Raw genomic sequence first — 25,539 nt, forward strand, 5'->3', positions numbered from 1 at the left:
AAAATTACAATTTCCAATATTTTATAACTAGTGTATAAAATAGTTCATTCTATATATTCCATTGATAAAGTCTCTTATTAATAATTTTCCTGTTGGTTCCTTTTTGAATTATTCATAGATAACATAAGAAGGAATTAGCTTCTTCTTTTCCAGTTTTTATATTTTTCATTCTTGAGTACTGTACTGTATTAGTTAAGAGTTAAATTTCCATCATTTGGTGAAGAGGGCTCACCTTAATACACTGTAATAATTAAAACAGAATGGATGGCACTACTGGTAAAGAACCCGCCTGCCTTTGTAGGAGACAAAAGAGACGTGGGTTTGATTCCGTGTCAGCAAGATCCCATGGAGGAGGGCGTGGAAACCCACTCTAGTATTTATACCTGGAGAATCCCATGCTCAGGTGAGCCTGGCAGGCTACAGTCCTCAGGGTCGCAAAGAGTTGGACATACTGAAGCAACTTACCATGCACACATGCATGGTATTGGGGCAGACATGAATACAATGATCAAATGGACTGAAACAGCTCCAAAGCATCAACACTTAAAATCCAGATAAGTGGCTTTGTTAAGTCATTGATGGAAAGGATAGGCTATTTGTGAAATCATTATGGATCAACTCATTTTTCATGTGAAAAAATTAAATAATATGAGGAATCATACCTCATTTTATTCACAAATGTATTCATAAATGTTGATCCCAGTTAAATAACATAGGTGCTGAAATATGAACAACATCATTTAAGAATTTGAGGAGAAAACATGGAAGAATATCGTTGTCTTTCATGTACAGAAGGATTTCTTAAATAATGTATTAAAGGTATGAACAATGAAGGAAAAGAGGTTTTTGGCTACTATGTAAATTTGAGAACTTCTGTTTACAAAAAGGCAACATAAATAATGCACAATGATATGTAAAAGCCAGGAAATTACATGCTGGATATTTATGCTTTAAAAAGCATATAAAGTTAACAAAAAATAGTATCCAGAATATTTAAAGAGCTGTAAATCATTAAGAAAATGATAATATAATAAAACAGTGGATAAGAGATATGAAGAGGCATTTCATTAGAATAGGAAATGCAAATGTTTTGTAAACGGGTGAGAAAATGCTTGAATTAGTAACCATAGATATACAGGTTAAAAACCTGATGTAATACTATTATATACCGGCTGTATAGATAGAAGACTGATAACAGTATTAGTGAGTATGTTAGCTATGATTATGTATTGATGGTGGGAGTATACTCAGTCACTTTGAAAGCATTTTGACCTCATTTAGTAGAAAAACGGAAGATGAACCTCTTCTTTTGTTCATCAGTTGTGCTCCTATCCTAGAAAGCAGTGAATTTCAAACTATTTTGTCCTCACCCACAATGGAACCTAAAACTTTTATATTATGTGTTTTTTAGAATTGAGACAAACATTAATATCAGTCCTTATGTTCTAAAATGTTATGTTCTATAATGAAGGAGTGTGCTCTTTCACTTAAAGAATATCTGTCAGCAGTTTTTAAACAAATCTAAGAATCAATGAGACCTGCCATTTACAAAAAAAAAAAAAAAAGAAAGCTCTTACATATATACACAGGGAAATGTACAAGAATGTCTGTAACTGCATGATTCATCATAGGTCAAGAATTGGAAACAACCCACATCCCACTGACAGAAGAGTAAACAATAATACCCAATTTAATTTTATAAACAGTGACAAGCAAGCACAATTTATACATAAACATATGGATGAATCTTAGAAATATTATGTTGAGTGAAGAAAACAAATCATAGTAGTTTACTTATTAGGATACAGCAAATATCAAAAAAACTAAAGAAAAAAAATGATTACAGTAGGCACATCTTATAAAAGATTACAGCGCCAGACTTCTAAATTTTACATTCCTACACATGCATTTAATTTTACTGGCTTTAGGTTATTTTGGTTTCTCTGAGAGAAAATATGTTGTATAATGCTGTAATGTATATTTAAACTAGTTGTGATGAAGTTCTTGTTATTGCATTTAGTTATGTAGAAAGCATATATTACAGTAAACCAATTGTGAACTGGTGTATTTTATTTCCTTCCAGAGTACACACACATGCACCCATACATGTGCGTACATGGCATGGGTGTATGTATAGTTCTTCAGTCGCGTCCAGCTCTTTGTGACCCCATGGGCTGTAGCCCGCCAGGCTCCTTTGTCCATGGGATTCTCTAGGCGAGAATACTAGAGTGGGTTGCCATGCCCTCCTCCAGTGGATCTGTTTGTTAACATACATGTATAGGCAATGGCACCCCACTCCAGTACTGTTGCCTGGAAAATCCCATGGACGGAGGAGCCTGGTGGGCTTCAGTCCATGGGGTCGCTAAGAGTCGGACACGACTGAGCTTCATTGGAGAAGGAAATGGCAACCCACTCCAGTGTTCTTGCCTGGAGAGTCCCATGGACGGAGAAGCCTGGTGGGCTGCAGTCCATGGGGTCGCACAGAGTCGGACACGACTGAAGCGACTTAGCAGCATACATACATTCATTAGTATTCCTGTATATTTTTATTACTGTATTTTTATAGATATTTTAGAGTCTTTTGTTATTATTAAAAGCACATGAGCCTTAGGAACGGAGGTGGATTATTGGTTATGCCTTCACCATGAATAGTCCAGATGTGTCTGAAGGTTGAAAGCCCTCTGTTGTTGCTCTAGACTGGTAAGCCCATGGATCTTTCAGACAAAAGCATGCACCAGGTTGTATCTGCAAGTTCTGCAAGCACGCAGGATTTCTTTTGGTATTACATAGATGACAGCTGGGGGCAGTGCACTTTAGTTGCCAACTGACTATGTAGTAAACCAGGTAAAGCATAGGATGATTTAGAGAAATTGATAGCTAACTGTCTTCATGTATGTGCATGTGTGTGCTCAGTCCCTCAGTCATGCCCAACTCTGCGACCCCACTGACTGTAGCCTGCCAGGCTCCTCTGTCCATGGAATTTTTCAGTTAAGAACATTGGAGTGGGTTGACATTTCCTACTCTAGGGATCTTCCCAACCCAGGGATCAAACCCACCTTTCTTGTGTCTCCTGCATTGGCAGGCAGATTCTTTACCTCTGTAACACCTGAGAAGCTCTTACCTTCATCTATGACTCACCCTCAACTTCCTTTCTGGCTTCAAATTTTGGAATTGAAGAAACTAATAGGCAATTATATCTAGAATAATGTGGTTTTAGGACCAACTTTTCTGTTTTAGGCTACTTTTACTTCTCAAAATTTAGCATTAAAAAAAACCCCAAATTACCACTTGAACTGAGATAGTATTTTCAGACTAAATGCCTATTTCTGTGCTGTCTGTTGGTATTTTTCCAGCTATAATTCTTCTAATGTCAGAATAAGATATTTTTAAATGAAATAGTCTTTTAAATGGAAATCAATAGTGCATTTTCCATAGAACAATATAGCTTTAAGGACTCCTTCAGACCTTATTTCTCAAGGTAAACATTATTTCTGTAGATCCCGAGAAGTAATTTTGACTTTTTATTACCCAAAGAGTACTAAAAAGGTGTGACAATTATATCTAGTAATAGGTTACCTATTTGATGTTCTCATTGAAATGCATCTAGTCATTAAAGTAGAAAATTCACATCTGGAAATTGTATACTTTAATAAGTTTCAAAGAAAAGCTACACGATATTTTTACCTATTACCTGGTCCTCTTACTCCTCCCTCAAACAAGAAACAAGTTTGATCCCCATGTATTTGCCTGTCCTTTTCTCTACCACTGTTCAGGTTTCCTTTCCCATCTTCCACATACCTACATGGGTGCACACGCACACAGAGGCGTACACACTTGCCTGTAAGAGCACACTTATTTTCTACTTTGGGGTTGCCTTCTCCTTTCCTAGCCTACGTTGGTTTTTATAGCAGTTGTCGTCCTGTACCTGGTGCTTAACGTATACTACATCAATATGAAGGCACAGAGCAGAGAAAAGAGAAACCGTAAGCAGCTTTCAGGTATTGCGCCTGCCTCTTAGTGCTTTCATTGTAGTGAACTAGAACAGAATTATTCTGAGCCAGAATAGAGGATGCAGATTCCATTTTGAGGAAACAATTAATTGCATATTAAAATGTGTATTTTTGGAGCTGGAATTTCATAGCTTACCAATAGCATTTAATGTTAATATATGTCATGATCTGTGAAGTTTCTCAGAATTTACCAAAGTTTCTTGATTTCCATAATTTCATCAATATTGGTAGAAGCCAAAAGACCATGGGTCAGAAACGAAGAATAGCTTATTATAGCAAAAATAGTAGCCAAAGTAAACAGATTTGTGCATTTCTGAGCTCAGAATTCCCACAAGGCGATGTGAAAAGGGCTGGGTTTAATACCTGCACTCACAGGGCTTTGTATCACTGGAGGGAAATCCTGAAAACCCAGTCTTCTTTCAGAATTAAGACTATTTAACCGTTGCCCCAGTTTATCATTCTGGACAGGAAACAAATCCACTTAAGAGGGGAAAACTGCCTCTGTTTTCTAAGACTGTTCATATCTTTGAAAAGGTAGTTTGGAACAAAAATGCTTCATTAGGCTTGCATCTTAGTTTTACTCTCTTACTTGAAAATCTTTTGTTGTTTCCTAGTTCCCTTGAAGGAAACTGTAACTCCTCATCTTGTTCTTGAATATCCTAAATGATCGGGTCCCTGCATACCTCCTGACCTCATTTAACACCACCGTACTGGCCTCTTCTCTTGCCAGCCCACCAAAAGCCTTTGCATTTGGCTCTCCCTAGATCATTACCTGGAGAAGGCAATGGCACCCCACTCCAGTACTCTTGCCTGGAAAATCCCATGGATGGAGGAGCCTGGTAGGCTGCAGTCCATGGGGTCGCTAAGAGTCGGACATGACTGAGCAACTTCACTTTCACTTTTCACTTTCATGCACTGAAAAAGGAAATGGCAACCCACTCCAGTGTTTTTACCTGGAGAATCCCAGGGATGGCGGAGCCTGGTGGGCTGCTGTCTATGGGGTCGCACAGAGTCGGACACGACTGAAATGACTTAGCAGCAGCAGCAGCAGATCATTACCTAGATAGCTCCTTGACTTTTTGTGGCTCAGACGGTAAAGCGTCTGTCTACAATGCGGGAGACCCAGGTTCGATCCCTGGGTCGGGAAGTTCCCCTGGAGAAGGAAATGGCAGCCCACTCCAGTATTCTTGCCTGGAAAATCCCATGGACAGAGGAGCCCAGTAGGCTACTGTCCATGGGGTTGCAAAGAGTCGGACACAACTGAGCAACTTCACGTCACTTCACTAATACCAAGTGGGAAGCCTTATCTGACCAACTAAGATAAAATAACTCTCTAGGAATTCTATCACATCCCTCCTTTTTTTGTGGTACTATACTTGTTAGAGATTTTAATTGTTTATAATCTGTCTTTGCCTCCGGACCCAGCCTATCACACAGAATGTAAACTTGTTTTAGATCTATTAATATGTATCTAAAGTCTTTAACACAGTACCACTTACTGTTAGGGCTTCCCAGGTAACACAGTGGTCAAGAATCTGCGTGCAGTGCTGTAGACGCAGGAGACTCAGACTCAATCCCTGGGTCAGGAAGATCCCCTGGAGGAGGGCTGAGCAACCCATTCTCTTATTCTTGCCTAGAAAATCCCAGAGACAGAGGAGCCTAGAGGGCTACCGTCTAGGGGCTTGGAAAGAGCTGGACACAACTGAGAGACTGAGCATGCTCGCATGTATGCATTTACAACTCAGTCTCTCAGTAAATGTTCTTTGCATGGATGAGTTAATACTCCCTCTATTCTATTCTTTTTGTTTCTCCTTTTTTCTCTTGTAGTTTTCCTTTTAATTATTTTGATCAGTAATACCAAACTTTATTATTTGATTTCTAATGAAGGACTTGCCCCATCTCTTGGGTTTAAAAAAAAAACACTATAGTCAAGAAGATTAAAGCCTCACCAAAATAACATGGCACATACTTGTTTAATTATACACTTTTCTACTTAATTCTATTAGTGATAAATTAGCAGTTAGATAACCTCTTTAGCTTCATCGGTACTGAGAAGCCTGAGTCTCCACAGGAGATTGTAATATGATGACATGCTGTTTGTTGGCACTTTGAAAAATTCATGTTTACCTGCTGATTCCTACAAATGCCACAGGAATGACATTTCTTGATTTGCATAAAGCTTATAAAAAGTACAAAAATAACTAATCTCATATCTATTGAGATCTTATGTTTCACTTGTCATTATTGGTTTTGATGAACAGTCAGAGGCCCTGACTTTGAAATGCCATGTATTTCTTTAGTCATCCTTGTGATACTTCTATCTGTATGAAAGAAATTGTTAAACATAGATTATCATATAAGGTAACCATTACAATATTTCTGCTCTTTATCATTTTTTCATCAGTTATTTTTCTTGTATTCAGTGGTTTACTTACTAAAGGAGGTATGGGAGAGTAATACATTTGCTAGGCACTCTTTTGGAAGTACATATAGGAAAACAGTTTTGATTTGTAAATTAAGTCCTTTTTTATTTTTAGTTTCTGTCTTCCTTCTCTTAGTTGATTTCACTAAGATGCAGGTGCTTTAAACGTAACAGTTGTATTTTTAGACACATAATACATTTAACAAGGGTTCATGTGCTAATCTTTTAAAAGACTGTGTTACTAATTAAAGAAGTAACCATTACCTAAAAGATATTTAACTACAGTTTTACAGGTGAATAATTTTACATTTTCTTTGTTTAATCATTGTAGTTAAAATTGATCATTTTCCAAAATTTGTTTATAACAGCAAGCAATGAAGGAGAATGTCAAAAAAAGAGAAGAAGAGGAAAAAGAAAAACGTGCCAGGATAGCCAAAGAATTGGCAGAGAAGGAAAGATTTGAACGCCAACAAAAGAAAAAGCGCTTATTAGAGATGAAGACTGGTGAGTACTATCAAATTTGCTATTTATACTGTGTACCAAGATTAATCGGCAGTTTAATATCCTTCTGTGAAAAAGGAAGACGTGTTCACTTATGTCTGTAGTTAAACAGTAGAGCAATTCTTTCTTTTATGGGCTTTCCCCACTTCAGATTAATAACAAGTAGTGTTTTCATTCTGACATTGGTCATGGGTGGTTTTGCTGTAGTTCCATTATATGAGCATTTCTTTGGCTACTACTTAAATAACTAGTCTGCAGTAATTTATTTCAGTGAATAAATTAACAACTATAGGAAACTGTGAGAAACTCTACAGGACAGGTAACCTATTTTCTTTAACAAAATACTCTTAAAGAAGGGGGAGAAAATGATGGAAGGGACACTTAATGATTAAGAGACGTATCAACCAGCTGTTATAAATGGAACTCATGTATACTGCAGTCCAAACAAATGTAGAAAAACGTAGTCTGAAAAATTTGAATGCTTTAGTTTTTCTTGTAGACATTATTAGAACATTGTTGTGAATATGTTTTAAAGTGTCTTTTAGAGACTCATGGTGAAGTTTTAAAGATGAAGAGATGTAATGTCTTAGATTTCAGTCAAAATAGCCTTACATGACTGGAATAGGCATGTGTATAGATGACACAAGATTGACTACAAATAATAGTAAAGTTGAGTGATAGGTACTTGGAGGGTAGGCTATGTTCACGATACCATTTTCTCTACTTTGAAATTTTGAAATTCTCTATTTTGAAATTTTCTTTAACAAAAAGTTTTTAGAAAAAATTGAAAAGTATAAAAATTATTGTTTTGCAGAAACATATATGTGTATTTTCTAAATTTAAAAGGTATCATTAACTTAGAAGCAAAAGAGGTAAAATATAGTTATATTTTTGCCCCCTGAAAATCCTGGCTCTTTCCACCTCCAAGCCACCTAGGACTGGAAGACTAATTAAAATCTATCAGCCTCGCTGCTAAATTACCATAGTTTACAACTTAGGGCTGCAAATTCAGCTGAAGTTTCCCTGGGGGTAAAGACCAAGATGCCTTTTTTTCCTTCTTCACTTCCATTTTTAGAGACGTATTTTATCTTTAATAAAGCAAGCTGAGTACCATAATATATTGCACAAGTTTTTCCCAGGGGTTAAAAAATCGTCCAAGCACAATTTCTTGTTTATAAGAGTACACTTGAAATTCATAAAGTCTTCTCAGAAATATCTTAAAGTGTTAACATAATGTAGATCAGGACAATTTAGCATTGATTTTTAAAAGATGCTTCTGGAAACCTTTTAAAATAATATATTACTGCCTAGTTGACCAGACATTCAGGTGTTTGTACATTATTAGTTCATTGAGTTTTGGTTAACAAGTCATCTGGATGGGTTGCTTGATGGCAGATTGACTGTGTATTGTATGGGGATTTTACCTAAGGGTCTGTCATACAAAGCCTCTTAGCAATCAACCTGTAAAGTTGAAACCTGACAGAAAGCAAAAATTTTAATGAACCTTCATATCCAATGTAATCTTAATAATATTTTCATTTAAATTTCTTTTTCTTTAGAAGGAAGCTTCCATTTTTAAAGATAACTATGTTTATTTTATTTTTCAATTTGAAAATAATATTTTCATGTTGTAGAAGACAAATGGGTGGCCATTCCCGTCTCCAGGGGATCTTCCTGACCCAGGGACCGAACCTGGGTCTCCTGAATTGCAGGTGGATTCTTTACTTTATGAGCCACCAGAGAAGCCCTAAGTTTATTTTATTTTCCAATCTGAAAATAGTAATTTCATGTTATAGAAGATACCTAAAAAGTATTTGAATCAAAAGACCATAATCCAAAGAATCACTGTTAGTATCTTGACCTGTTTTTCTTTCAATTCTAAAAGCTTCTATCTTTTAACAATAGTTACATGATTCTAGCCAACAGACAGTTTAGTATCTCACATTACTTCCTGAATTTCCAAAATGTTTCATTTTATGTAAATTGTGATTTTTAATTTGTAATTTTTAATATCTATATTATTGCATCCATTGGAAGTATCATGTCTAATTTAACTTGCAGTTAATTTTATATTTGTCAGTATGAGGTCATAGAGCAATATTTATTTTCAACTTTTCTGTGTGATAGTTATTTATGCATACCTAATGCATAAGTAATTGAAAAGTGTTTGTAATTATTAGAATATGAAAGAAAAAAGGTTAAATAGTTTTAAGATTCTTGGTGCATGCTACCAAACTGATTTCCAGAAATATTTTTCTACTTTCACCAACTTGTAATATTTAGTTTATGAATGTGCCTTGGTTTGATATTTCTCATTTTGTAAGGTTTTTGTTAACCTAATAGATTAAAAAGTTGTATTTTATTATCTGAACTTGCATTTCTGTGAATACTACTGAAACTGAACTTTTTTCCAAATGTCTACAGTGCATTTGTATTTCTTCCTTTGTGAGTGGCGTTGTCTTATTTTTCTCATAGATTTATGTATTCATTATGTATCAATATTTACATTTAAAATTTTTTATTACTTTTTTTTTAAATAACATAACCATGTATTATTGTATCAAATGGCAAAGCTCAACAATGCAAAACCAAAATTACTTTTGCACCAACCTAATCATTTTACATACGGTAATGCATATGTTTCAGTGCTACTCTCAATTCTTCCAACCCTCTCTTTTCCCCTCTGTGCCCATCAGTCGCTGCCTTCGTCTCCATGTGCCTTGCAGATAGGTTCATCAGTACCATCTTTCTAGATCCCACATGTAAATTGCTTCCTTTTTATGTAATATTTTATTGTAATCTTTGCTTTTGTGATTTTTTTCCTATCATAGCTAAGTTTAGAAAATCGTTCCTTTGATAATTTCTTATTCTACTTCAATTTTTTTTTCAGTTTAAGTTATTTGTAATACTGTTTTCTCCATTTATTTGTAATTCTTTCTTGGTTATTATATATTTGACATGTAATATTTAATATGCTAGAATCTGTTTCTGAGTTCTGTCAAAACTGTTCTATTTTTAACCATCATTTATGGCCAATAGTTTGTTTATATTGTGTTAAGGTTGTTACTTTTCTATTCTTAATTATTAAAATAAATTGAATATTTTTATTTTAAAATAAATTAAAGTTTTCTGTTGCATCCTTTGCTAATTATGACCTACTGGATTATTTTATAGAACATTTTTCGTACTGTTCTTCCCCCAACATGGTGTGAAAAGTATCATCATGGATGAGTCTCAAATAAATGTAAGGCTCTCACTTGATGCTGCTGCTGCTGCTGCTAAGTCGCTTCAGTCGTGTCCGACTCTGTGCGACCCCATAGACGGCAGCCCACCAGGCTCCTCCATCCCTGGGATTCTCCAGGCAAAAACACTGGAGTGGGTTGCCATTTCCTTCTCCATCTCACTTGATAGGAATTTCCAAAACCTTTAGATGCTGAGGCCCATTTATGCCATACATTCGTCATTTTCCATGAGAGAATTCTTTAAAGGATATTCTGGCTGACATTGACTTACATAAACTATTAAATAAATACTTTAATACATCTTAAAAATATTATGTATTATGTGTGACTTTTAAAAGGTTTAATCAAAGCCTTTTGATAAAAGATGATACAACTTTTGGTACAACAGAAAGCTTTGATGTAGTTCTTTTGTAAACATTTGAAAATTTTGGAACTCAAGTTTTTTCTTATAGACTATAGGATTTTAAAGAATCTAGAATCTAGGGCTATATCCCAAATTTTATGGTACATAAACATATAATTTTCTCACTAAAGTAAAAGACCTCTTCTGAAATCCCAGTAAATAATGATTATTCTGGATGGTCTTTAATTTTGCTTTAAACATACCATGATTATTAGCATAGAAAAACAAGGTATTCAGTCTCAATATTATTGTAGCTGTTATAACCAAGTAAGTCATTTAAGTATCAAATATATTATTACTGATTTGTTGATACCTTTCTTCATATTTAAAAACAGTACAAATATGAAGTAACCTTATTCTTTCCATATTAGATGTAGAACATGCTTTTTGTCATTGGATATTATATTGTTATGAAAAATATAAGGGCTGAGGTCTTCCATTATTATTTTACTGGTATAGAAAAAAGTAATAGCTATGCCACATTTGTTTCTTCTATTCAGACAGTTTTTTTCCCTCCTCAGTGTGCTAGAATTGCAGTGATAAATAAGGACAAATAAGATTTCTGTTGTAATGAAGTTTAAAATTCTAATACAAGGGTCATTATCTTATAATCTTATATTTGTAATTATCTTATACATCTTATACATAACCACATATATAAGATAATTTCAGATTATAAAAAGGTTATGTGAAGTAAGACAAGATAATGAGATAGAAATGGAGACTGGCCGTGTTGGTGAGTGCACTTGATGAATTTTGGTCCTCAGAACTCAGAAAGGAGAATATTAAGATAGCAGACTTACTAATTTAGAGTATTGGTTACAAAACTCCTTATAAACTGTTAGGATAAATAGGCTCATGAGATTTACTATCCTATATATGCTAATATTGTGAACTTTTTAAACATCTTATTGTGAAGATCATCTAAAATTTCATGTATTTCTTTGTGGGTGTTCTTGTTTTCATAGAGAACATACTATTACTGTAATCTTTGTAGAAGTTACCAGCCTGACTTTCCTTTTATCTAAAGAAAATAGAAGGGCACATTGTTTAATTTACAGTTGTGTTTGTCACCTCTCTGGATCAGGAACTGTTTGTTTTGTCTTGTTTTTGTGTGTAGAACACATACCCCTGAATGATAGAGGGGAGAAAAATCTTCAACCCAGCCCTGCCCTAAATACACAGGGAGCTACCTTCCACCTATTTTTATGACTGTAGTATTTTCATCATGCAAATAACAACTATATTTTCACAGAGGTACAAATTCTTGCATCACCACCTGAGGTAGTGGAGTAAATTTAATTCCTGCTCTTTCTTATCCATCGTAAATCACTACTTGCCCTTGGCAAGAGAGCGAACAACTATTTTCAAGTCTACTATTTATTATCACTATCATTTCAGAATGTTATTTTTGTTAGTAGAATGAAAATAAACACTGAATAGTGCGCTAAGTTTTACTCAGAAGAAAAATGCAGCATTAAAAACCCTTTAGAGCAGCAAGACTAAGCAGCACCACATCTCGTGTTATCATGTGATGGGATTAAAAGGCTGTTTGTCTCATTTTCGTTCTCTTTGAAAATGATGAGCCTGGAGGTCTCTTAAATATTCACATGTGCAGTTTGTGGTTATTTCTGTTGAATGGTTTGATATTACATAAAACAAACAAACAACTGCATTTTCAAGATGTCTTTGTTTAATTGGTTGAATTTTGAATACATTTTCTAAGGTTGATGTTTAAATTTGAGTTATTTTAATTTGCAAGATACTGAAAGTATTAAATATCTGATGTAGAAATTTGTAAGTATAGACACTAAAATTTATTTAAAGTGCATAGCTATCATTATATGTGATCATTTCTAGTGAGACCAATAGTGAATTTATGTGATTATGTATGACTTTTTCAAAACTGCACTTCGATTTCTTAATCATGGGAAAGAATAGGGTGTTTGATAATAGAATTCAAGTATTATGCTTTAAGATTTCCCAAGTATGTAAGTTGATTCACTTAATTTTTAAATTGTGCATCAGAATGGTCTTGAAATGGACCCAGTGTTATGTAATTATGTTTTGTGGAGGAAGTAAATAAGAGCTTATTTAATGGAGCAATAAAAACTATATGAGCAGTTTCTACATTTTAGTCTTTAGGTTGCAATTTGTTTATTATTTATTAGACTTAAATGTCTCATTTGGTACAACTTCAGTCTATTAAATAAAGAGATAATTAGCTTTTAGAAATCTGTTGTTTACCCACATGGCCAAAACTGCTCCTTTGTTTTCTATTTTGCAATTTAGAATAACTAAGCAATTAGGCCTCCATTTTAGAGGAAATGCATATTACAGAAATACTGCTTGGGAATGTCTCTGCCAGTCTTAACAGAGATGCAGTTAATGTGTGTACTTGCTTTTACAAAGGACTGACATTTACCCTTTCCTCTACATATATATAAAACTTAGATTATTTTCCATAATTGGATATAGCCTAGTTTTATAGACTTTCTCTTTTCTGGTGCTATCAGTTTTGTAGCATCTTTTGGCTATTGATGATGCATGAGAGACAGTAATTTATTTCTCTGCTTAGAAGAATATAATAAATTGGTATTGCTTTTTTTCTTACCTTCAGATTTTATGAAATAATACTAATAATACTAGTAATAGAAGCAATAACATCCAATATTACTGTTATTATTACTACTACCCACGACCATTTTATAGATCACATATTGTTTTCCAGGCTCTGAATATGTTCATTACTGCATGTAATAGTTGCAATGATCTTGGGAGACTGTTTTTATCAGAGTCAATTAATTCCTTTTGTACACAGTCACAAATTTAGCAAGCCAGCACTCATGTTTTCTGACCAGAGTTCATATTTCTATTTTTATTTCTTAAAAATTTTTAAATTGGCCTATAGTTGATTTACAGTACTGTATTATTTCAAGTTTACAGCTTTAGATTATTTTCCATTATAGGTTATTACCCTTTAAGAGATGCAGATTCGATCCTGGGGTTGGGAAGATTCCCTGGAGAAGAAAATGACAACCCTCTCCAGTATTTGGCTGGAGAATCCCATGGGCAGAGTAGCCTGGTGAGCTACAGTCGATAGGGTCACAAAGAGTCAGACGTGACTGAAGTGACTCAGCATGCGCACATAGGTTATTACAGGATATTGAATATAGTTCCTTGTGCTGTACAGTAAATCCTTGTTGTTTATGTTATATATAGTGGTGTGTATCTGTTAATTCCATGCTCCTAATTTATCCCTCCCCTCCTCCTGTCCTCTTTGGTAATGATGTTTGTTTTCTATGTCTGTGAGTCTGTTTCTGTTTTGTAAATAAGGAGATCTGTATTATTTCTTTAGATTTCACATATAAGTAATATCACATAGTATTTGTCTCTCTCTGTCTGACTTACTTCATTTAGTATGATATAAGGTTAATAACCCAAAGGTTGTATATTTTGTTACTCCTTTACTGGTGACGACTTAACCAGTATAGAGAAAAACGGGACCAAAACAACCTTAGTAATTGGTGACAGGCACTGGACTATACCTATGTGGAGAATTGTCCTCTCTGAAAACCTTTGAGAGGTGCTTCCCTTTGTCCTCGGAAGTTCTGAGAGGACTGCCAAATTAGGAGTGCTTCCCTGATGCTTCTTTGAGTCTTCTGCTCGTTCAAAGATTTGGAGGAGGGATTTTTCAGTGGTCTGGATAGTTCTGAGCCCATGGCTCAGTAGCTCTGAAGGGAGCAAAAATGTCACCAGGATTTTCACTGCTTGACCCAGGTTGGAGGTTAGGGACCCAGGGACTCACTGTGCCGTGTTTTTGGAAGGGCACAGATACCTTTGTGTGCTTTACTGGAGCTCAAGTGACCTGAGACACCCCACCCCCAGCTCTACCCTGTGACCTTTTGTTTTTCCTGAGTGTATTGAGACTGAGACCCCATGAAGTAGAATCAAGGGTTGTCTGGTGGGAGACTTTTCCTAGAGTCTCACCAGTACAATGCAGGTTTTCATTTGTGTGCAGAAGTCTCTCACTGGAAAGCACAGCTTCAATTGTGGAAACTCAGTCAGAGAGCAGCTTTTGTGTGCCTCACAGATGTCTCCTCTGTGTGGCTGCGCAGTGCTCACGTGCCATTTTGTCTCCTTGAAAAAGGCCCAGAAAAGAGAAATTAGGAGAGGAGGCTCGCAAACTTCTCTAGCACCATGAACCTTGAAACCTTGATTCTTTTTTTTTTTTTTTTTTTACTTTAAATGTGTCCTTCTTTGTTAAACATCATTATGGTACATCTTCACACTAATTGGTTTATGGCTTATCCAATATTTAAAAATCACTTGCATTGCCCTTCTTCTGAGAATTATATAATATTCAGTTCAGTTCAGTTCAGTCGCTGAGTCAATAATTTTGATCTTATTACAGTGCAAAGATGCTATAACTTTAATAACATCAGCTGTGTTTATTGTATGTAGTTGAGGACTCGATCACAATAGCATCATCCTTATGTATAATCTTGAGTACTCCTTAGATAACGTCTCCCTAATCAGTAGTTATTAATACACTGTACACTTTCCAAACAGTGCGTTATTGTCACCATGAGCCCTTCCATGTCAGATTGCCAGTTCTGAGTGGAATTATTATTTGTATTTGATGGGAAGTTGTTATCCTTAATTTCAGAGATAGATGTTGAATATTGTCTTGTTTTCAGTCATGATCACAAACCTCTGTCTTTTAAAAAACTTATCTCATTTCCATAGTCTAATGCATTCCCTTTAAACGTTACATAAATCTCTTTTTTTAGCATTTACCCTAAGAAACAGAGGCCTCCATAAACCTTCAGTTGCTTTAGATCCAGAGGGTATAGACTTTTGAACCCGACTGTTACTTTATCCAATCTATCACTTTACACTATTTATACATATGTATACACACATATCAGGGATGATATAAATTTCACCTTTTTTTCAACTATTATATATATGTGTGTGTGTGTGTGTATGTGTGTATATATATATATATATATATATATATATTTGTGCAGGGCAGCCAATCAGAGAAAATTTCAACCAACACAGAATTGTTTAGGTCATTTGAACAGTAAATATATCTACAACCCCTTTTACAACTCAAAAATGTGTGGTGCTCTGAAAATCAAAAACTTTTGTGTCCAAACTGATTTGATGCCAAACCTGACTTGAATTGATAGGCGGCTCCATCCAATGTGAATATTCGTGCTGCAGAAATAATATGATTTTTAATTAGAGGATGCAGCTCTAAGTTGCTCCGGGTATGTTGTGATTTTACAATGTGTACACCTTTTGACCTTTCTGCAGTCTGCAAGACTTCAGTTCTGAAATAGCTGACTGCAGAGCTTACAGATAAGAGACTGTAACCTTGAACTTCTCAGTGACTCTCCTCCTCTGTGTTGAACTGGTTATACCATCCACTCCACCTCTGGCCTAGTCATGACTACTTCTCTGAGTTTATGTCAGATGTTCTTTCTGCCATCAGTACTTTTTTCCTAATTCTTAACTGACTGAATCTTACAAAATGTGATTTAACAATTCTTGTATTCTCCAAAAAGTCTTCTCTGAAAATTTGCCCTTGATTGTAGACAGTCTCTTTTTTATAAACTAATATAATCTTGCCATATTAATTATGTATTGAATATTTGGTTATGCTCATTTTATTTGCTTTAGTCTTATGCTTCTAATAGGTTGTGCATTTTTCAAGAGCATGGCCTTATGCATTCTTCTTTTTATAGGACCTAGCACACTGTGTGCACATAGTAAATACCCAGAAAGACACTTAGAAGATTTGCCAAAAAATTGATACATAGTTAGCTGCTTGAAAGACATCTCTTTCCTTTTGTGTTCAGTTTAGCATATTGTTATTTACATGGAAAGTAAAAATGTAGATCAAGCTACAGCTCTTGAGCCAAGTCAGCCTGCACTTATTTTTGTAAATAATATTTGCTGGAAGATAGCCACACTCATATCTTTACATATTGTCTATGGCTGCCTCTGTGGTACAAGTGCAGAACTGAGTGAGTAGGACACACACCGTTGTCTCGTATTTGCTACTGGTTTTTTGAGAAAAAATCTCCAACTCCTAATATATGTCAGTAATCTATAGATACTGTTCTTTCAGTTGGGTAACACTGAGTTAAAATGAAAACTGTTCTATTACCTTTTTTTTTAATCTTCCTGTGGCCAAAGCGTGCATTTGCAGACTGGCTCATCTGCATTGCAAACTGAGGAGCTGGTGGTTAAATCAGTAAAAAATATTGGTATGCATTTCCAGCAGCAGATTACCTGACTTTTTTAGGTTCTGTTCATTTGGAACGGAGAGTTGTGCAGTTGAACTTCTGACGTGCCAGTGAAAGCCGGGACTGCCAGTTGGTCCTGATCCAGCCAGCATGGCCACTGTCCTCCTACCCTTTCATCCGCGCTTTGTCCACAGCGTTTCTGTGCTATTGTTTGTGTGTCTTTTGATATGAAAATATCTATGTGTCAAAAAGGTATGGGGGAGCCAGGTGTTTATTTCCTTATTAATAGGCCGTCTCTCTTCTCTTCCGATTTTTGGTCATTTTGACATTAAATCCCTAAAATTGAAGAAAATTCATTCAGTGGTATTGAACTTGGTCAAGAAAGTTGCTCCAAGTCTGAAGTGATTATCTTGCTGAGTAAAAAGAAACTCAGTAGTGTTTGGCCTTTGATGATGACTAAGTATACCCTTAGGCAGACTGGGAAAATTAACCAGAGAAATTGAATATTTATGTGTTACTTGAAAAAGGTATAAATAGGCATTAGTGCTTAGATGAAATTAGACATTATTTTGTAATAGGATTTTAAAATATTGTTTTCTGGATAGCTTCCTTCCTGAGATAGCCAGTGTTCTTCTAGAAAATTAGAAGCAGTGTAATATTAATGAAGTTAACACTGAGGACAGCCTTTACACAGGCGAGGATGCCCTAAGGCAGGAAGAATTTGACAGACTGCTGTAATACAGAAAATAGATGACTGACTGTTTTTGGAACAAGCAATTCTCGAGAGACATTGCCAGCTAGAGTGAATTATGTCACCATCGAACTTTCACCAATAATTATCATTAATGGGTAAAAGTGACAGTAATTTTAGTTTAATAGAATCCTTTGAATGTTCATTTTTAAACTATTAGTGGTATTCATGAAGGAACTCTTGCAAAGCAGAAACATTTCTGTCAAAATTAGTGTTGAGTTAGAGGCTCCATCACCAGCTTTCAGGAGAGTTGTGTAAAGGATCATTGCAGGAGGAGCCTGCAGTGCCCTCCAAAACCATTCCCTCTCCACTGCCGTTAGTTCCAGGCTTCCCGTGTGCAACATTTCCTCCTTTTAGCTCAACTGCAGAATATTCTTCAAATGTCATAAAGTCAAGAAGATTGGTGAACAAAAGGAATTCTTTATTTAAAAGCCAAGAATTAAGAAAAAGGCAGGTTTTCTATTGCACTTAAAATGTGTAAGTATTGATTGAATTGAAATTATGATCACTTGTTTCCAATAGATATTCTCCATGCTAATTAGATTATGTTTTCACAGGTAAATAAAAGTACTTACTTTTCTCTTTCTTTGCCCTCCATTATTTATTTTAATATGGAGCAATGTTGAGGTCTCAAAAAAGCATAGTAATTGTTGATAGTAGTTAGTCACTATTTCTTCATTGCATGGAGTATTTTTATTAGATTGAGGTTAAATCAGTAAGTAAATAAATCTGTTAAGTGTGTGTCTCTGTCTGTTATCCTCTGATTTCAGCTTTGGTAGATGAAAGTATCACTGTGATCATGGGAAGCACCTTTGATCCTTGCAGAAAGGCCCTACTGTTTGCTCACCTTCCCCACAGACTGCAGCCTTTGGAGAACTGTTCCATGGGATGCTCAAGGAACTTGGTGTTCTAACTGATTCTCCTATTTCAGCACTTTGCTGTGCCCAGTGTTGCAATCTGAGACAGTGATGTTTCCTGAATCATGGGGGTATCTGCTGAGATTGAACATAGAATGGCCTCATGATACACTTAGAGGCATAGTGGAGAATTTATGAACTGTCTCTTCTGTGCCTGGAAAGTTAGAAGAGCCCAAATGATGGCAAGCTTTGTTCAGAACTACTGCACTCACATCATGGGGGAAAACTTGGGAAGGAGAGTTGGTGTTCCAATTTTCCTCCTCCCCAAGAGGAAATTTCAATTTTATGTTTTGCACCATCCTATTCCTAAAGCAGTGCACCTTGATGGACTAGAAATAGAATACAAACTCATTGCCATCTATCGACTATAAAAAGGGAACACCAAGAAGAGAAGGGAGACGTATCCACAACAGTGTTTAGCATTGTTAGAATCAGGTAGAGAAATTACCCAGTGGTACAGCTTAGCTAAGGGAGGCGTGTGTGTGTGTGTGTGTGTGTGATTGCTTTTACCCTGCTTCAATTAGAGGTCAACTAATTATGAAAATAAAAAGCAAATGTTTCAAGAATTTGGTGTACTGTCCCTAAAAGCTTATCAGAGCCCTCTTTGGAGTAAAAAGTTTCTCTCATTTCATTAGTTAGATGATACGTCTCTTCTATAAAATATGAAAAAAGAAGAAAATGACACAAAACATTTACTACAGTTATTTTGACACTTCAATTAATGTTCTGATTTAGCTGCTTTATACGTGACAATTAAACCTACTCAAATTTCTTAAGAAATTTACAAACTAAAATTCTTTCATACAAAAATAAGTCACATTTTAAAAAAATAAACCTTTCAAAGTGAGTTCTGTTTTAATACAGTATCTTTCCATAGCAGGTGTTCAATAAGCACTTTTAAAATATTAATGAAATTCATGTCTGTAGGACAAAAATCCCTCAATTGTACACATTCTATTTGAGTAGACTCACTCCAAAATCACTGCAGACGGTGACTGCAGCCATGAAATTAAAAGACGCTTGCTCCTTGGAAGAAAAGCTATGACCAACCCAGACAGCATATTAAAAAGCAGAGACATTACTTTGCCAACAAAGATTTGTCTAGTCAAAGCTATGATTTTTCCAGTCGTCATGTATGGATGTAAGAGTTGGACTATAAAGAGAGCTGAGCACTGAAGAATTGATGCTTTTGAATTGTGGTGTTGGAGAAGACTCTTGAGAGTCCCTTGGACTGCAAGGAGATCCAACCAGTCCATTCTAAAGGAGATCAGTCCTGAATATTCATTGGAAGGACTGATGCTGAAGCTGAAACTCCAATACTTTGGCCACCTGATGCGAAGAGCTGACTCATTGGAAAGACCCTGATGCTAGGAAAGACTGAGGGCAGGAGGAGAAGGGAATGACAGAGGATGAGATGGTTGGATGGCATCACCGACTCAATGGAGATGAGTTTGGGTAAACTCTGGGAGTTGGTGATGGACAGGGAGGCCTGGCATGCTGCAGTCCACGGGGTCTCAAAGAGTTGGACACGAGTGAGTGACTGAACTGTCTGACTGACTTAAAGATAAACTGACCCAATCCCATTACAAGATATGACATCTGTCAAGTTTGTTGCTCCTATAGCATTGATATCGAATAGGTATTTCAGTCAAGAGAACAAATTCAGGTCTGCAAAGATACAGTATTTCTATAAATAGAGTTTAATTTGTAACTCTGAACCACCAGCCTGCCTATTGGTAAAGAACTTAGGTAATTCTCTGTGTGTTTTAGCTCAGTAATTCTAGTGTAGAATCCAGTTATTGATGTTTGAAATTCCCTGCCAAGGTCTCTCCCTAAAGGAACTCCAAGCTTGAAAGTCAGCTTGGGGTACACTTCTAAGGTTGTGTATTCTTCTTGACTGAGTTCTGTCTGGACACCAAACACCCTCCCTGCTTAGATATAATTTCTTCTGCCTGCTTTTGGTAAAAATGATGTCTGCTTTGCTCTTGAATCATGACCCATGAGATCTGATGGGTTGCTCTTAGATACCTCCTTTGCTCCCTGACATTTGTTCTTGTTGTTCAGTTGCTAATTCGTGGCTGACTCTTTGCGACCCCATGAATTGCAGCACACGAGGTTTCTCTGTCCTTCAGTATCTCCTGGAGTTTGCTCAGACTAATGTCCATTGATTTGATCGTGCCATTCAACCATCTCATTCTGTATCAATCCCTGCTCCTCCTGCCCTCAGTCTTTCCCAACATCAGGGTCTTTTCCAATGAGTTGACTCTTCTCATCAGGTGGCCCAAGTATGGGAGCTTCAGCTTCAACATCAGTCCTTCCAGTGAATACTTAGGGTTGATTTCCTTTAAGATTGAATGGTTCATTCTCCTTGCAGTCCAAGGGACTCTCAAGAGTCTTCTCAACACCACAGTTCAAAAACATCAATTCTCCAGCACTCAGCCTTTTTTATGGTCCAACTCTCACATCCTTATGTGACTAGTGGAGAAACCATAGCTTTGACTAGATGGACCTTTGTTTGCTAAGTGATGTTTCTGGTTTTTATCTTGCCGTCTAGGTTTGCGATGCTGAGACGTGTATCTGAGTTCTTTGATGGGGCTTTCTAGCCTGCTTGTCTCCCCAGCCAGGGCCCATGGGGGTTTCTTGCTCCTCCTGCAGCTCTCAGGTCCTGGGGTAAGGGGTGTTCTGCAACCCGCTTGCTCCTGGGCCAGATCTAGGCACACAGTGCACGTGCCTGATGCTTCCTGGATCTGCTTGTTGGGCACAAGGCGCTTCCACTCTTTATTCCACTCTCCATGACTCCATGGGGGATTCTGCGTGTGGTCCCATTTCCTCTGGAATGAGGGGCGTTGTGCCAGGGTCCCACCCTGTGTGGACTCTCTCTGTTTTCTAGTCTCCCACCAGATGGGGGTTTTTCCGTCTATAACCCAGGTATGTGGTGTGTGTTCTCTCCTATGTGGAGAGCTCCTGTATTCGAATGGTTCTTTACGCTTCCACTTTATGGAAGAAGGGAGATTGGGCTGGCATCTGAGCAGCTGTCCTGACGCCTCTGCTGTTCTGTAGAATTCCAGAATCCTGAAGTAGGTGGATACTGAATGAACGCATAGTGATGTAAGTCAGGGCTTCCATGCCTGGGAATCTACTGGCCTGAGTGAGTTAAGTCACAGAGGCATGAAATCCATATTTTCATAGCAAAAACCAAAGTAGCAGGTGAGTGTTTAGTACAGCTGTAAATGGCAACCCACTCCAGTGTTCTCGCCTGGAGAATCCCAGGGACGGGGGAGCCTGGTGGGCTGCCATCTATGGGGTCACATAGAGTCGGACATGACTGAAGTGACTTAGCTGTAATAAAAGAGGAAGCTAAATTGGAAGATGGGAGAGTATGCTGCTGTGTTTTGGATTTTTCCTTCATCCTGTAGGCACACTTCAAGGGCATTGTGCAGATAAGTGGTAACGTCTTCATAGAGAGATGTTTCCGATAGCAAAAAAGCATATCGATTAGAAAATGGCGGGCAGTAGAAAAACTGAGAGAAATTAGGAGACTTGCAATTTTGCAAGAGTTAAATTGCAAATGCCTGAACTAGGATGTACTCAAAACAGGAAGACTGGATGGATTGGAAAGGCAGTTAGAGGTAGTAGCAATAGGCTTTTGTTGTTGATTGGGTTTTCAGAGCCTGGAGAAACTTACATGACAGGGTGGATGATGTCTATATAGCTTTAGGACACATTGAGTTTGGATCTCTACTTTCAAGCCTTTTTATTTGGATGGCAATTGAGCTTCCCAGGTGGTGCTAGTGGTCAAGGGTCAAGAGATACAAGAGACAAGGTCCCATACTTGGGTCGGGAAGAACCCTGGAGGAGGAGACAGCAACCCAATTCATTATTCTTTTCTGGAGAATCTCATGGACACAGGAGCCTGGTGGGCTATACCCTATGGTGTTGCAAAGAGTCCGGTATGTCTGTGACTGAGTAGGCACGCTAAGGCCTGAACGGACCTGGCATAAGGTTATGGCACAACAACTGCACATAAATGTTAGCTTTTTTCTTAGAGGAAGGAAATAAATTTCTTTGTTAACAAAGACAGTTTAGTTGTCTTAGGCATTTTAGTAAGTACAGTAACCAAGGCCACTTAAGAGCAAATCCTGTTAGCTCATGAGGATATAAGCTCGGGGCAGCTCCCCCCTGGAGTCTGACCGAGGCTTGGGACGTGGGTCAAGTAACACAGACTGCGTGTCCCGTCATCCTCTTTGAAGGGAACTGGGTCACTCCTCCTCCTTCCACCTTAGCTGATATCAGCTCAGATTTCAGTGCCAACGCTCTGGGATTCTCAGTGTAGAAATTTGTTTTCATATTTATTTATCTGGCATATATGATGTGATTTAACATTTTGTGATTTTTTTAAAGCATTAATCACACCTTATCCAGCAGAACAAAAGACAGCCCTAAGGTTTCTGTGTGATTTACTCTTGTGGTTTTAAATTTCTGACCAAAAAATGGACAAATTGGCATTGGAGTGCCTTCCTTCTTTAATAGAATTATTAGATTATTACTGTCATGGTGAAAATGTTGCCTTCATTTAACAGATACTTATGGAACACATAGTATGCCATGGCACTGTAAAACGAGCAAACATGCCTGCCCTTGCGGGCTTACATCCTGGCAGAGAAGACAGTGTTTAAGATGAATTTACTGTAGTGTTAGAAGTCAGTAAGTTCTGAAGAGAATAAAATAAAGCAGGGTCGTGGGGATAGGAAGTAGGGAAGGAGTGACATGTTTTTAACTTGCCCAGGTTCGCCCTGTTGCGGACTGTGAGCATCATGCTGTAGTGCTGAGTGCCCCAGCCTCGGGGTCCACATGCCCGGGTTTCCAACCCCAGCTCTACCGGCCACGACAGTGAGCAGATCAGTTACCTTCCCAGAACAAAGTCTTCTCATCCATAAAGCAAGGTTCCTTTTGACTCTGAAATCTCATTGATATTCTACAAATTAATTTTTAAGTAAAATATGTACTGTGTTAGAGCACAAACAATCAAATGTGTTTAGCTCTCCAACTCATTTTGTAACATTGTCCTCTATTAAAATACAAAGTCTTTTATGATAAAACTCTTTTGCATTTGGCAGTGACTAGCAGTGTCTCCCCATGTGCAGTGTGTTGTTTTATTTTTCTTTCCATTTGGCTGTAGGACAAATGTGAAAGTTAACTTGTTTAAAATGTTTTCCCCATGCTTTGATCAGTGAAAGAAAGATATGTGTTTAGAAAAAGTTACTGATAAGAGGAACTTGGGAAAATATGTATGTATGCAGATGTGTGTGTGTATATATGAACAGATCTTTTCAGTAATGAATTGTCTTGTGTGAATTACTAGTCTGCTTCTATATTAACTTAATTTTCTGAGTGGAACGTGTTTAGTATGTATGTAGAACAGAAAGGAAAATGTCATTGATTATAGAATTGGTTGACCCTTTCACAGATTGACAACTTCTTATTTTCCTTGACAATACTCAGTCAGCACTTCCGTCTGTTAAGAGCAGAGCTCATTAACATGCATAAACTAGCAGCCTGATCTAGTTATAATGTATCTTTAATGTCTGACTTATGCAGCCTAGTGTGGGTCCTTAGTCTTGTAATAAAATGTAGAGTGGCCTCCCATGAGCAACAAGATCTGAGATCAATATAACCTGGATAAAACCTTTATCCATAACAACTGTCATTAGGAATGACTAGCATTTCACTAATTAGCTCACCATTTACAACCCATAAGCTTCTCACAGATGGTGGATGTTTATAAACACCCACAGATGTGTGCACAGCTGACTCCCAGTTATCCGCAGGAGTAGGGGACATAGATAATTTAGATTTGCTTACAATACAAACCCCTCATTTTAGCTAGTTTCAAGCTCCTTTCTCTTTGGACTTTTTACCACAGCTGTTAATGAAGTAGCAAATTAACTAATCTAATTTCAACTTCTCCTCTTATTGATGCATATACCCCCTGGTGAAAGCACTAATATGTACAAATATGGTCACAAGATGGCTGGCAAGAGGATGAAAACAGGGACCTCAGGCTTAGACGAGTACATGGAGCCATGGCGAATCATTACTACATGTTGGTAGCTGTGTGTCTAGGAAGAGGTTTCAGTTTGTGAAAGCACAGCAAGCCTCCCACGTCAACAGTGTTATACCTAAACTCCCAGGAATAGAAGAGAGTATCGTAGGCAGTCTGGTCCTGTGTTAATTGTTTCTTTTCCAATAACTCCTTCTGTAATTTGATCTCAGGTTTTCATTGTAGTATTAGTCTGTTCACTGTCTGATGCTGAATGAAGATGAGATGTCAGTGTGATAACCTGAGCACATGAAGTTATTTACTTCCCTTATTTTCTTCAGCCTGAAGAGTCTTCCTTTAAGCTGATCTTCCTTTGGCTCATCTTCCCTGGTGGCTCAGACAATAAAGTGTCTGCCTACAATTCAGGAGACCTGGGTTCAATCCCTGGGTTGGGAAGATCTTCTGGAGAAGGAAATGGCAACCCACTCCAGTGTTCTTGCCTGGAAAATCCCTGGACGGAGGAGCCTGATAGGCTGCAGTCCGTGGGGTCGCAAAGAGTCGGACACCACTGAACGACTTCACTTTCACTTTCGACGAGTCTTAGATTTGGCTCTTATCTTCTAGGTTTTTAATCTGAAACTTTCATCCTCCTATATGCCTGCCATGCTATGCCATGCCAAGGCACTTCAGTCATGTCCGACTCTGTGACCCTGTGGAGTATAGACTGCCAGGCTCCTCTGTCCATGGGATTTTCAGGCAAGAATACTGGAGTGGGTTGCCTTGCCCTCCTCCAGGGGTTCTTCCAGACCCAGGGATCAACAGGAGTCTCTTAAGTCTCCTGCATTGGCAGGTGGGTTCTTTGCCACTAGCGACACCTGGGAAATTCTCTCTTTTGTGCACTGAACTGTATTTTACTTGTCCCAGAAAGTTTAAAGGCATTGTTTAAGTGTACCCAGAGCCAGGAGTCGTGTGGAGATAGTTGAGGTCCACAGA

The 25,539-nt window shown here is 37.3% G+C and overlaps 1 protein-coding gene across 7 annotated transcripts in view; it reads left to right on the forward strand.

The window, feature by feature from the left end:
- DIAPH3 (diaphanous related formin 3) overlaps positions 1-25,539 on the forward strand; it is a 562,435-nt gene that overhangs the window by 376,260 nt on the left and 160,636 nt on the right. For all 7 annotated transcript variants that reach the window (XR_009739822.1, XM_061434429.1, XM_061434430.1 and 4 more), the window contains one exon: positions 6,801-6,936. Coding sequence is in view for 6 of the 7 variants with exons in the window: in XM_061434429.1 (XP_061290413.1) it covers positions 6,801-6,936 (136 nt within the window). In the remaining variant the exon portion in view is untranslated. The remainder of the gene's footprint in view (positions 1-6,800; positions 6,937-25,539) is intronic.

This window comes from Bos javanicus, chromosome 12 (assembly GCF_032452875.1).
Source record: "Bos javanicus breed banteng chromosome 12, ARS-OSU_banteng_1.0, whole genome shotgun sequence".
Classification (NCBI taxonomy): domain Eukaryota; kingdom Metazoa; phylum Chordata; class Mammalia; order Artiodactyla; family Bovidae; genus Bos; species Bos javanicus.